This window comes from Pseudophryne corroboree, chromosome 9 (assembly GCF_028390025.1).
Source record: "Pseudophryne corroboree isolate aPseCor3 chromosome 9, aPseCor3.hap2, whole genome shotgun sequence".
Classification (NCBI taxonomy): Eukaryota; Metazoa; Chordata; class Amphibia; order Anura; family Myobatrachidae; genus Pseudophryne; species Pseudophryne corroboree.
Genome location: NC_086452.1, coordinates 239609457 through 239623628, shown reverse-complemented (window position 1 = coordinate 239623628; position 14172 = coordinate 239609457). Strand labels below are relative to the sequence as shown.

Below are 14172 nucleotides of genomic sequence, written 5' to 3'. Positions count from 1 at the left end.
ACAAGATCACATTTAATTTTTTTTATGCCCTATTCCCTATTCTATGCCAGATAACACCTACTTGTTAGCCTGGACTCCTACCAAATTAAAAATAACCATTAAAAATTTATAAATATTTAATTATACATGAACACAGCCTGTCATTATTCAAATATTAGAAATAAAGAATAAATTATGTACACGTTATAATATACAAATATATCTATATCAAACTTGTCTACTTTTTAAAGTCCAAGAAGTAGATTTACACAGAGTGTGTTATCAAAGTCACAGATCATCAGTGAAATAAATGCTATACAACCCCAGTTTAGCAATTATTCCTAATGCTTTTTGAAAACTATCAGTAAAAGCTGTGGATGTTTGGTGGATTTGACAATTTGCACTTATGTAAAACTGTGACAAGTGTGAAATTCATGGCTCTCCTCATCATACAACAGAGTAGTGGTGCAACAATGATAAAATCCTTGACTGTTTCCCATGGAAGTGTTACTACACTAACCTGGTTCAGATGATCCCTCTAAGGGAAGTATTATTGACATACAGTGTTAACAACACCACAGTCAACTTGAAAAAGATGACGCATAGCGTCAAAACATGTAGAAAATAGTGTTGTTTATTATTTGGCATGACAATCCAGATCTGTATATTTGAGTCCACTGCATATTGATACCGGGTTATAGCTTCTTCAGTGGATTCTATGTAACATCTGTATAGTATGGTGGTCTTTGCCTATTTTGTTTTTATATATATTTTATGGAAAATACTTTTGATATTAATCCGGTCTCTTTCTGGTTATTTATCCACGGGCAATGAGCAATATCCATTTGCACTAATATCTAGAAGAGACCTAATAGAAGTCCAAAGAAACCTTTATGTGCTTTATAACCATTTGTTACAAGTAATAATCCATACAGCCCTCATCTATCATCACTCTGACTGTGTTGAATAAGGGAATTGGGGAACCTGAATCTGCTGATGGGACTATCTGCACATTCTTTTCCACTTTAAATCACCAGTTGGTGCAATTGATGGCATATAAACAGTATTATACTATTATGTGTTACTCTTTTCATATGATTGCAGTTGGATACCATCATTGGGACCAAGGGGACCTTGTGATAACATAGCACCAAGGACAATAACAATTTTGGAACTTTTGGAGTGCAAGTGATTTTTTTTATTTTGTCATCGATACTGCTATATATTTTTCCACCTCCTGCTACCGGGAGCCCCAGGACTGTCTACTTGGTGCACCACATGTTTGGCCCTACATACATTATATGCATTGCATACCTGCACTATCTCCACTTTCCTGTGTGCTCCTGGCACGTGAGATGCTCTGTGGAGACTGCATCCATCACCTTGGAATGTCTTCCCCTATGTATTGCTGCCCCATTCACTTTTTAAGGGGCTTGAAACAATGACAACCTTGACCATACATACTTTTGCTTACACTCAACCTCAGTGGTGCCCCTCTAATTTGTTATTTACTCCCGGCCCAATGGTGAGAAACAGGAAAGGCTGCCAAGGGAAGGAGTCTATCCTATGTAACTTTTCAAAAATGCATGGCATTAAAACTTTGTCCTCTGAACTGTGTAAATTTGGGATTAAATATAGATGGAGTTTCCCCTACAGCCTCCAAGTCTCTCATGATGGCAGTTTGTGTGTCATCAAGGACCCGCTGACCTTTTTTCTTTCTGTTCCAATTTCCGAATTCCTTTATTATCCCTCCAGGATTGGCAGGAGTCTATTATACATTCTATTCTGCCTGAACTTGCTCACCCTAATAATGATTGGCAACTGGTGGTCCATAATCCGAAGCCTTCCATGGATTGTTGCACATCTGTGAACTAATCTCCAGTGTGAAGATTTCTCCATGGCCTTAGACACTCCTGTATGTTCCACTTATTAGAGACTTTTCTTTGCCTTATTTAATCCTTGGTGTCGGGATACTGCACTCTGTACCGGGACTGGTAAACTACTGATTCATCTGCCGACTTGACTTCCTGGGGTTTCATTATATATATGCTGGAGGAAGAGAGATGCAGATGTATACTCCTAGCACTAAGAACACTGATAGTAAGAATAATTTAAATAAACCCTCACAATTAACATGGAGTATAATTGAAGTTCTTAGCACACATTTGTGCAAATATGTGGGCCCATGTACCGCGACCAGGTGACTTCATCACATGGTTCCTTAACATTCCTAATACTATCACAGTATATAATTTTTCCAAGACTTACCTCTAAGTAGTGCCCTTATCAATGTGTGATCTGAAATGCAGGAACCTGCAGTTCAGATCACACATTGATAAGGTCCTATTTAGAGGTAATTCCTAGATAAATTTATATAATGTGATAGTATTAGGAATGTTAGGGACCCATGTTATGAAGGGGGTAATTCAGACCTGATCGCTAGGGTGTGTTTTTTGCAGACCTGTGATCAGATAATAGCTGCCTACAGGGGGAGGGGAAAAGGTGATGTTTGTGCAGTCTCTGTTCAGCCCAGGACTTACTCAGCTGCTACGATGGATTCCTGGTGATCGGGGCCAGAGCTGACGTCAGACACCCTCCCTCTAAACACCTGAGCCTGCCTGCGTTTTCCCGGACACTCCTGCAAATGGTCAGTTGACACCCACAAATGGCCTCTTCCTGTCAATCACCTTGCGATTGCCCGTGTGATCACTTTTTTTGCACCATCCCATTGCTAGGCAATGATGCTTGGTGCAGTCGTCCAACATGCCAGCGCATTGCGGTGCATACGCATGCACAGTTCAGATCTGATCACCCGCTGTGCGAAAACGCATACATGGGCCCGCATATTTGCGCAAATGTGTGCTTAAGAACTTAAATTCTACTCCATGTTAATTGTGAGGGTTTATTTAGATTATTCTTACTATCAGTTCTTAGTGCTAGGAGTGTACATCTACATCTTAATTCCTCCAGCATAGTATTAGAAGCCTGAGCAAGATAGCACCTCTTGATATCTTTAGTAATAGGGTGTGCAGTTCAGCCCCCCCCCCCCCCCCCTTGTTCCACTATATTCGTGTATATATTGTACACTGGAAGGCAAGGCTTCCTCCCTATGCTATTGGCACCCCTCCCATTTACCCTCAGGTGTTTTAATTAGCTGGGTTCCTGCATTTCAGATCACACATTGATAAGGGCACTATTTAGAGGTAAGTCCTGGATATATTGATATAATATGATAGTATTAGGAATGTTAGGGACCCATGTGATGAAGTCACCTGGTCGTGGTACATGGGCTTGCATATTTGCGCAAATGTGTGCTTAGAACTTCAAATATTACTCAGGTTGCATCACTCGCATTCACAGCATTTGAAGTTCACTCTATCAGGATTTTCACCCCCTTCTCTCTGCATGTTGCAGGTATCTATCGCCCTCCTGGGCAACCCAAAGAACAATTTCTAGAAGATTTTTCTGCCTGGCTCCCACACTTCTTATCCTCTGACATTTCCACCATCATTATGGGCTATATCAATATAGCTCTTGACAGTCCACAATCTGTTCATGCCTCCAAACTCCTCTCTCTAACCTCCTCTCTTGGCCTCACCCAATGATCTGACTCCTCTACTCACCAGGAGGGCCACTGCCTTGATCTTGTGTTCACCAGGCTCTGCTCAGTTTCCGAATTCATTGAAACTCCTTTCCCTCTCTCTGATCACAACCTGATCACCTTCACAATCTCTTCTATTATTCTAAATTCTATGACACTCAAACCAAGCAAGCCTCCTCTAACCTGCAGAAATACTAACAATATAAACTTTCAACAACTTTCCACTTCTCTGCAACAACTCCTCTCACCAATCTCTATATTTACCACACCTGACACTGCTGTATCCCACCTGCACCAGACCCTAGAGAGTGCCCTTAATGAAGTGGCTCCAGCTACCCATCACACTCCACGTAGGCTTAGATACCAACCGTGGCACTCTAAATCAACAAGACACCTACAAAAACTGTCACATAAAGTAGAACATCAGTGGCGTAAATCTCAGAATCCAAGTAACTTTCTCACATATAAGACCACCTACCACTCCTATGGTCAGGCCCTGGACACTGCCAAACAAACATATTTACAGTCTCTCATCTCTTATCATGCCACCAACCCCAAGCGACTTTTTAATACATTTAAATCACTTCTTTACTCTCCCTCACCTCCCCAAATAGCTACTATCAGTGCACAAGAACTTGCTTCCTACTTCAAAGATAAAATTGATAAAATCCAAGATGAAATGGTATGCTCTAACTCAGCCAGTGACCTGCTCAATTCCCTACCTAAACCCTCTGGCACTTTCTCTTCATTTGTTCCCACAAGTGAAGATGAAGTATCAACACTCTTTTCATCCTCCTACTCCACTACCTCTCTTCTTGATCCTATACCCTCACAGGTCAGTAAAACTTTGTCTCCTGTGCTTATCACAACCTTAACTAAAATCTGTTATCTTTCTCTCTCCACTGGTATCTTTCCTTCTCTGTTTAAACATGCAGTGATTACTCCCATTCTAAAAAAATACAACTTTGACTCAAACACACTCTCTAACTACTGTCCCATTTCTCCGGTACCATGTCCCTCCAAGCTACTTGAGAGACTTGCCTACATGCGCCTTACACACTTTTTTAACTCCCACAACTTATTGGACCCACTTCAGTCAGGCTTTCATACCCAACACTCCACAGAGACGGCACTGACCAAAGTAGTGAATGATCTAGTCACTGCTAGGTCGAAAGGCCATTACACACTTCTTATTCTTCTAGATCTCTCTGCTGCTTTTGACACTGTTGACCACTCTCTTCTCATACAAACACTACAATCTCTAGGTCTTCAGGACACAGCTCTTACTTGGTTCTCATCCTTCCTATCTATTCGCTTTTTCAGTGTTCACTTCTCTGATTCTACCTTCTACCTCTTCTTCTCTACCTCTATTTATTATTATTATTATTATCCTTTATTTATATGGCGCCACAAGGATTCCGCAGCACCCAATTACAGAGTACATAAACAAATAATCAAACAGGAAAACAGCAACTTACAGTTGATGATAGTATAGGACAAGTACAGGGTAAATAAACATAGTTACATCAGCAGATGACACTGGAATAAGTATCAGGTGACAGAAGACTGCTGGATTTGGTGTAGTTGAAGATTTGGGCAGTGGAGAGGCGACGGTCATTGGCCGACCGTAGGGGGCGGGAGGGAGTATGTAGGGAGAGGAGGTTGGAGATGTAGAAAGCAGTGGAATTAGAGATGGCCTTGTATGTGAGGGTGATGAGTTTGAAGAGGATTCTGTAGGGCAATGGGAGCCAGTGTAGACTTTGTCGAAGGGGAGTGGCAGATGTTGAGTGGTGGAGATGAAGATAAGCCTAGCTGCAGAGTTCAGGACAGATTGGAGAGGAGCAAGATGGGAGCATGCGAGGCCAGTGAGGAGAACATTGCAGTAGTCGAGTTGTGAGATGACCAGTGAGTGAATGATAAGTTTAGTTGGGAAAGAAATGGCCAGATGTGAGTAATGTTGCGTAGCTGAAACCGACAGGATTGTGCCAGAGTTTGGATGTGTGGTGCAAAGGAGAGGGAGGAGTAAAGAGTAATGCCGAATCAGTGGAGTTGGAGAACGGGGGAGATTATGGTGTTGCCAACCGTGATAGAGATATTGGTAGAGGGTGTTGCTCTGGGTGGGGGAAAGATGATGAGTACAGTTTTGTCCATGTTGAGCTTCAGAGAGCTCTCAGACATTCAGGAGGAGATGGCAGAGAGGCAGCTGGAAACCTGAGAGAGGACAGAGGGGGACAGATCAGGAGAGGAGATGTAGAGTTGTGTATCATCAGCATAGAGGTGGTATTGAAGGTCAAAAGAGTTAATGAGCGCACCCAGGTAAGAGGTGTACAGGGAGAACAGAAAGGGGTCTAGGACAGAACCCTGAGGGACACCAACAGGAAGGATGGAAGGGTGTGAGGTGGTGCCAGAGGCAGACATGGAGAAGGAGCGGTTAGTGAGGTAAGAGGAAAACCAGTCAAAGACAGTGCTAGAGAGGCCAATGTTTTGGAGTGTGCAGAGGAGGAGAGGATGATCCACAGTGTCAAAGGCAGCAGGGAGGTCCAGAAGGATGAGCAGAGAGAAGTGGCCCCTGGATTTGGCCAAAAGCAGGTCATTGGTGACTTTCACCAGGGAAGTCTCACTGAACAGAGTAGTGGCCAAAAGCCAGATTGTAGTGGATAGAGGATGGAGTTGTCAGAGAGGTAGCTTGTGAGACGGCTGTAGACCACAAGTAGTTTGTAGGCGAAAGGGAGAAAAGAGATGGGGCGGTAGCTAGTGAGTGATGAAGAGTCGAGGTTGGTTTTTTGGAGAAGATGTGAGACCAGAGCATGTTTGAATGGTGAGGGGATGCCGGTAGAGAGTGATAGCTTAAAGAGGTGAGCAAGGTGGGAGCAGACACTGGGGGAGAGGGAGTGGAGAAGACAGGAGGGAAGGGGGTCCAGGAGCAGGTGGAAGGGGGGGAGGATAAGATGAGGGAGTGGACTTCCTTGTTTGAAGTGGGACAGAAGGAGGACAGGGTGGGACAGATGGAGGGAAGGGATGATGAGGGCAGGGGGGTGGCAGAGGGGTGATGGGAGGAGATGTTTTGGATATCCTCAATTTTAGTGATGAAGAAGGAGGCAAAGTCAGTGGCAGTGAGGGAGGAGCTTAATATGGCACAAACACCTGGGCATCTTTGTCCTTTTTTTTTGTGCCCTGGGTAAATAGGTGCCATATCTAGAAAGCTTTTTTATATTTTTTATTGATAACTTTACTGAAGTATATGAAGAGACATTTACCGTATATACTCGAGTATAAGCCGACTTTTTCAGCACTTTTTTTTGTGCTGAAAAAGCCACCTCGGCTTATACTCGAGTCAGTGCAGGCAGAGGCAGAGCAGTGTGAAGGAGGGACATGGAGCGCACAGCGCGCGGCGCTCCTGTGTCCCTCCTGCATCTCCGGCGGCAGCAGCGGCGGTTCTATTACAGGAAATACCCGTTCGTGACCTCTGATCACGAACCGGCACTTCCTATAATAGACCCGCCGCGGCCGCCGAAGATGCAGGAGGGACACAGGAGAGCCGCGCACGCTGTGTGCTTCGTGTCCCTCCAGAAGACAGCGCGGGATCGACGGAGGGGTAAGTAACAGCACTGTGGGGCATACCTGGCACTTGGGGAGGGAACGTATCTGGCAGCACTGTGGGGGCATATCTGGCAGCACTGTGGGGGCATATCTGGCAGCACTGTGGGGGCATAACTGGCAGCACTGTGGGGGCATAACTGGCAGCACTGTGGGGGCATATCTGGCAGCACTGTGGGGGCATATCTGGCAGCACTGTGGGGGCATAACTGGCAGCACTGTGGGGGCATAACTGGCAGCACTGTGGGGGCATATCTGGCAGCACTGTGGGGGCATATCTGGCACTATGAGGGCATATCTGGCACTGAGGGCTGTGTACGGCTAGAGCTGCATTTCCCACCCTAGGCTTATACTCGAGTCAATAAGTTTTCCCAGGTTTTTGTGGTAGAATTAGGTGCCTCGGCTTATATTCGGGTCGACTTATACTCGAGTATATACGGTAAGTTAGTTTTTAAGAGAATAACAAATTATTTAGCACAGTTTGCAACAATTATGGTAACCCAACATATGGTATATAAATTACTAGTGAAGATCATTTAAACCAAGTACAGGTTATGAAACACAAATATGAGATGCTATAAGTGACTTATGCTGGAAGGGAGACTGTCCTAAAAGACTGCCCTTGATACTGTAGTTGTTGCTGCTACCCATCAAACAAATCCCTGCAGACATTTTTAAAAGTCCTGGAGTATTTCTCTGCTCTTAAAAACAAAAGTGGCTGCTATGGAAACCTTACATATGACACCAGGCCCACGGGTGGCAAACATTTTAACCTGGACACTCAATATTGGAAAAATAAGTTTGACCGCATCTATGTCTGAGCCTACCTAACATGGATTCTGGGCTGGCGATACATACTGTGTGCCCAGATGATACTGAGAGGGTATGCTAAATCCAGGTGGCATGGCCATTACCCTCCGTAGAAAAATCAATTAAAAATACTAGATGCTTCAAAAGGGAGCATTTGACTCCTTAACAGCTTACTCTGGACCCTGCTGGGTACCGCAAACAAGTCCAGGTATATATAATTAATAATACCCTGCATGGGATAATGGATTAAAACTGCTAAAATCAAGGGATGAAAATAAATGGGTACATTCATGAGGGGTCCCAGATAACACAGAATAAGTGGGGAAACTCTGGTGAATTGCAGTGTTCATTTTTGAATTAGTACAACAAATTAGTTAACCATAGCTCTGAATAACTACTTATGAGCACAGCTTCTGCACAAGTATTCAACACCATTTCAACACTCAATCAAACAAAAAGTGTACAATCATTTTTAATGAACAGTGTCATCCAATCAGTAAGCATAGAGAGGAAAAGACCTTTGATCTAAACAGAGTGAGACTGGCCCACTGGGAAAACCCTGAGAGTAAGTCTGCCCATAGGCCCACACCCTCCTCTAGAGATCCAGTTCCAGAATCTATCCAAGTGCATCAGAATTATATATTATACATATATTACATTATACTGCACAGGACTATAGTATATTTTATACAGTATATTTATGTGATAGATTTTAATGCATGCAATAGCAGTGTTAAATATATATATATACAGTATATTAGCTAAATACTCGTGCTTTGCTACGGAATTTGAAATATAATCACAAAGATTTTATTGTGAAAGAATCTGTAGTCTCTGTGACTTATTTTTGCAGTGGGATATACCTAAAGTTAACTGGTTAGTTTATCACTTAAGATTAGCAATTAGACTTAAACAGGACATGCACCGCCCGCCGCTGCCAATCTGACAAAGGGCTGGCGCAGAGGAGAATAATCTGCTTCCTTCTCTTGCCCATTCCGCCTCTGATGCTGCCCTGCTCAGTGCTGTAAATGCTGGGACGACAGGCTAAACTCCACCCACTGTATGTTACCAATATAAGGTCTCCTTGTTTAGCTTCTCACTCTCTTTATGGCTCCTCCTTTGAGGTAAACAGGTAAAAGATTTTTGCTCAACAATTAAGTTCACTGGGACATTTAATTTTTCAACCCTTCTCATCCCCCCATGCTGATATGGCTGAACTTGGACTGAAACGGCATAGGGAGTTTCTCTATTCATCTCAATGACCCCGAAAACGATGGATTTTTTACATGTCACCCCCTTCCCACTCCCACCCCTAGGGATGCTTTGTGTGTCTTACCCCCACAGTATTTTTTTCCAGATTGTAAGTCATACTGTATGTGTACCAAGGTTGGTGTAAATTACTCCAGGCATTCCAGAGTTATACTGGAACATACATACAATCAGCTTAGCGACCCTGAATACTATGGATTTGACACTAATGTCGGGAATGTTGGACATTTTATTTTTCACGCCTTCTCACCCCCCATGCTGATGGGGGCTGAACTTGGACTGAAACAGCATCGGGAGTGTCACTATTCATCTTAGTGACCCCGAAAACTATGGATTTTTATGTCACCCCCTTCCCACCCTCACCCCTAGGGATGCTAGGGGTATCTTACCCCTACAATATTTTTTTTTTACATTGTAAGCGATATGTGTGCCAAGTTTGGTGTAAATTGCTCTTGCATTCCAGAGTTATGCTGGAACATACATACACATATATATATATATATATATATATATATACAGTATATATATATATGCACAGTGTATATATGTGTGTGTGTGTGTGTGTATATATATATATATATATATATATATTTACTAAGGAGCCCAGACTGCAATCTCTAATGGTTAGCTAAACACCTGTGATGGTTGGCTACACCCCCACTGGGACCTGACCACAACCATAAGCATGGGCTACTACCACTGAATTCCCCTGGTGGACCATTCATGCCCCAGTCCAACACTGGCTATAATCAATGAACCAGTATTATACTGTAGTTTAGTACATAACTAAGTCTTGTGATGCAAAGCTTGTGAAGTCTGCAGTAGCAGTGAAGGTTTGGAACTCTGGGTTTTCTGGGTTGCACAGATCCAGCTGGAACTCATCACTGCGAGATAGGAAGAGTTTAAAACTCTCATACACGCGTTGCTCTGGGCACTGACACCAAATAGTGGCCAGCGAGTGAGCTGGAATCTCCTTGGTGTCAGAGACTTATAATATTAGCTGTGCCAGAGAGGCATAGCACGTTGTGACTGCATGCCATTTCTGCAGACTGAACATTAGACATACCTCCCAATGTGACCCTCTCCAGGAGGGAAAGAATGCTCTTCTCCAGGACTTTTCTCTTCATTTATGATTGCCAGCACCTGTTTTGAACAGGTTAATGGATAAGAAAGGTGTTTCAACACAGGTGAGGGCAATCATACATTAAGAGGGAAGTTCAGTAGCAAAGCATTTTGTCCCTCCTGAAGAGCGTCATGTTGGGAGGTATGGATTAGACTTTAATGCTGGGACATTCACTTTCACCTGTCTGTCTGTCTAATTAATGTTCCTGTTTGTCCAGGCCTATGTGTGTGAATGTTAAAGTGCAATGTGAGATAGAATTAAAAAGACCCTGCTTCACCGTCAACCTGCCTGTCATGAGTCCTCATTTGTTCAAACCTGTTACATTTGTCAAAGTCGAAAAATATCATGATGCATATGCTTTGTACTAACCCCTCATGCACATGCCCGCTGCGCGTGCACACACTCTGCCATGTGTGCACATATCCGCAATTTGCGTAAAGATCGCTCCGGCGATCACGCGCGTGGTATGCGCATTTACGGTAGAGTTTGTAAGCGTCTAGCGTGCGAATCGATCGTAGCATATTTAACCCATATAGTGTGTTTTGTAGTTAATATTCCCCTAGACAATGTCAGCGAGTATGTTTAGTTTAAACTGTTCCTGGACAGAGAGGTTCCTCTTTACATGATAGGAAGGGTCAGACAAAGGTTGAAAGGTGGTGTCTAGTATCCAGCTGTAGGGTATTTTAAGGGTAACATTCCGATGCTAGTTAGGAAAGGATCGCTCGCTCCTGCGTATAGTTATGTACAAATGTAGTTTATGAACATTAACTGTATTTGCTGTAAATTACACATGCGGCGGGAATCCTGAGGATACCTCCCACCAGAGCAGTTGGGGAAAGACACAGCGCACCTGTTCAAATCCACCGATGACCTTTGCTATAATGTGGAGACACATTCCTGTGTCCAATGAACAATGAGATTACAAGGTACCATTGTATTGTGAATGTATGTTGTGCTATATAAAGGCCACCAGTGCCTGGCCAGCCTCACTCTCTCTGAAGGCTTTCTCCCTGAATGCTGAGGACTGGATCCAGGTCGCGCTTGCGAATCATCCCCACGTATGTATTATTCTCTGTAGCCATTTTGTTAGCCATTTATGTTCTCATTTGTTCGCTCTTGTTTGCAATTGTTCGCCATTGTTCACATTATTTTCTGTTATTCTGTTTAGATTTCTATGTTAGTTTGTAGTGTATAACTTGTATTGTGTTTCCCTTTTTCTCTAAACCATCCACGGCGGTGTTAGAGCTGCTGTGGTTTTTTTAAATCCAAACCAGGTCTTGTGTTTTCACTGTTTACTGCAAAGGGCTTTTCTTAGCGTCTCAATCGCTCAAACAGCATACACATTGTTAAGGTTTTTAAGCGTTACATCATTGTAGTATCTGACTACTAAGGTTTAGAGAATAAGCATATTCTTACTGTGTTTTATTAATAAGGTTTACTGCGTATCATTCTGTGAGCGTCTGCGCCGCTCGTGTCTCACTCTCACGGCGCAGCGTCCGCTACGCCAATAGCGTAGCAGTACGGTACTCGGTACGCCTATAGCATGCTTGATACGGAGCGTGAATCCGTGAGCGTACGTGTCGCTCGTGCGTTGCGCCCACAGCCTAGCGTCTGTTACGCTAAGTACGTACCCCTACGGTACTCAGTATGCAAATAGCGTACTCAGTCTGTAATAGTGTATAGCTTTATGTTTAAAGATAATAATTGACATTATCACATTATATTCACTAAATAAGCACACAATGTTCACAGCATTCTTAAATTGCAAAGCAAACCAGGAGTCATCTCACACCAGTCTGAGCACAGGTCTCATGTACTTGCTGAGCTAGTATGGCAGCTCTCCTCATGCTGGGGGTGAGAAACTAGGTCAGACTATGAAATCTCTATATCTCGTTCACCGACAAAAACAAATGGATGAAGTTATCTGTCCAGCTACCAGTCTTCATTACAGATTGCAGGGTGGATAATATGAGACCTGAGAATCGGTGTGAGTTCATGGTTCTGCCAGTCAGTGAACCCGGTGTAGTGAACCTGCTGTACTGATGATAGTCCCATCCCTATTCTGCCTAGAAATTTTCTAATGTACAATATTGCTGTGTAATGATTTATCTTTACTCTATTACTAAATTAATTTTGTAGGTAAAAAAAGAAATGCTTAATAACACATCTGAACTTTTGTTGCTTCTAATTTTCTTAAGTGACTATAAATTCCAGAGTAACCGAGATATAGTGTAGATGTACAAAATAGTAAATAAAAAATATATAATTTTACATGTAAATGTATATGCAAGCTGTTCGATAAATGTGACTTTTCATATTTTATGGAGTAGCTAAATTTACCTTAAATCCCCCTAAAAATGTGGACTTATTTTTGCACACAAAATATTATTATTCATAATCCTTAGTTGTCATTTCAGTTTTCTTGACGGTCCTTTTTTCCATCTAACATGCCTGGGGAAGATTAACGACATAAGATCTTGTTAAGTGGCCCAGAAAAAGATATTATCTTTCTAGTCGTAGACTCATTAGTTCCTTTATGTTGCAGGAAAAGATGCCAAAGCTTTTGATATTATGGAATGAAATTGTATCTGGCTTTAGTACAGAGATTCTACCTTAAGGCAAAATGTGTCTATGACAATGTTTTGTTTAAGGTCTTATCTGCTTCAATGCCCCTTAACACACAGTAGCTATTACATTTTGTACATTGTCAGTCTGATATGGTGCCTGACAGGTCTCTGTAGCAGCTTGTTGGCTAGAAGAAGTAAAACTACAAAATATTGATAATTTATAATACAAGACATTCCAGGTCTTTAATAGAGAAATGTTGTTTGTGGGTTGCAAATTATTATTATTATTATTATCCTTTATTTATATGGCGCCACAAGGGTTCTGCAGCGCCCAATTACAGAGTACACATGCACATAATCAAAACAGGAAAACAGTGACTTACAGTTGAAGACAATATAGGACAAGTACAGGGCAACTAAGCATAACTACACCAGTAAACATAGAGATAAGTTCCAGGTGGCCAAAAAAACTGCGGGATATGGGCAGTTGAGGATTATTAAAGTAAGAAAAGTATAGGCACATTAGGGAAGAGGGCCCTACTCGTGAGAGCTTACATTCTAAGGGGAGGGGTAGACAGACAGGGGTGACACAGATGGGGTACATAGAGAGCATGGAACATAGGGTTAGGTTGAGATTTGGCTAGGTTTGGTAAAGAAATGGGTCTTAAGAGCCCGTTTGAAGTTTTGTAGAGAGGTGGAGAGTCTGAGGGGGAGAGTTAAAGAATTCCAGAGAAAGGGAGCAGCATGTGAAAAATCTTGGAGATAGGAGTGGGAGGAAGTAATCAGAAGACAGGAGAGTCGGCGTGCATTAGCAGAGCGAAGAGGACGGGTGGGAGAGTAAAGGGAGATAAGGTCAGAGATGTAGATGGGAGAGGAGTGGGTGAGAGCTTTGTAAGTGAGCATGAGAAGTTTGAATTGGATTCTGAAAGGGAAGGGAAGCCAGTGGAGGGCCTGTAGGAGAGGGGAGGTAGACGTAGTGCGTTTGGTGAGGAAGATGAGCCGGGCAGCAGCATTGAGGATAGATTGGAGTGGAGAGAGGTCATTGTCAGGGAGGCCAGTTAGGAGGAGATTACAGTAGTCCAGTCTGGAAATAATCAGTGAGTGAATAATGATCTTAGTGGCATTCTGGGTGAGAAAAGGTCTGATTCTAGAAATGTTTTTGAGATGAAAATGACAGGTTTGTGAGAGGTGCTGAATGTGTGGTTTGAAGGAGAGGGAGGAGTCAA

At 42.8% G+C, this 14172-nt stretch overlaps 1 protein-coding gene across 1 annotated transcript in view; it reads left to right on the top strand.

Annotated features, from left to right (window-relative positions):
• Positions 1 to 1617, top strand: part of LOC134958796 (uncharacterized) — a 131095-nt gene extending 129478 nt beyond the window's left edge. Inside the window, exon 6 of the mRNA XM_063941520.1 lies at positions 1084 to 1617. Coding sequence (XP_063797590.1) covers positions 1084 to 1127 — 44 coding nt within the window. The 3' untranslated portion in view covers positions 1128 to 1617. The remainder of the gene's footprint in view (positions 1 to 1083) is intronic.
• The last annotated feature ends 12555 nt before the right edge of the window (positions 1618 to 14172 follow it).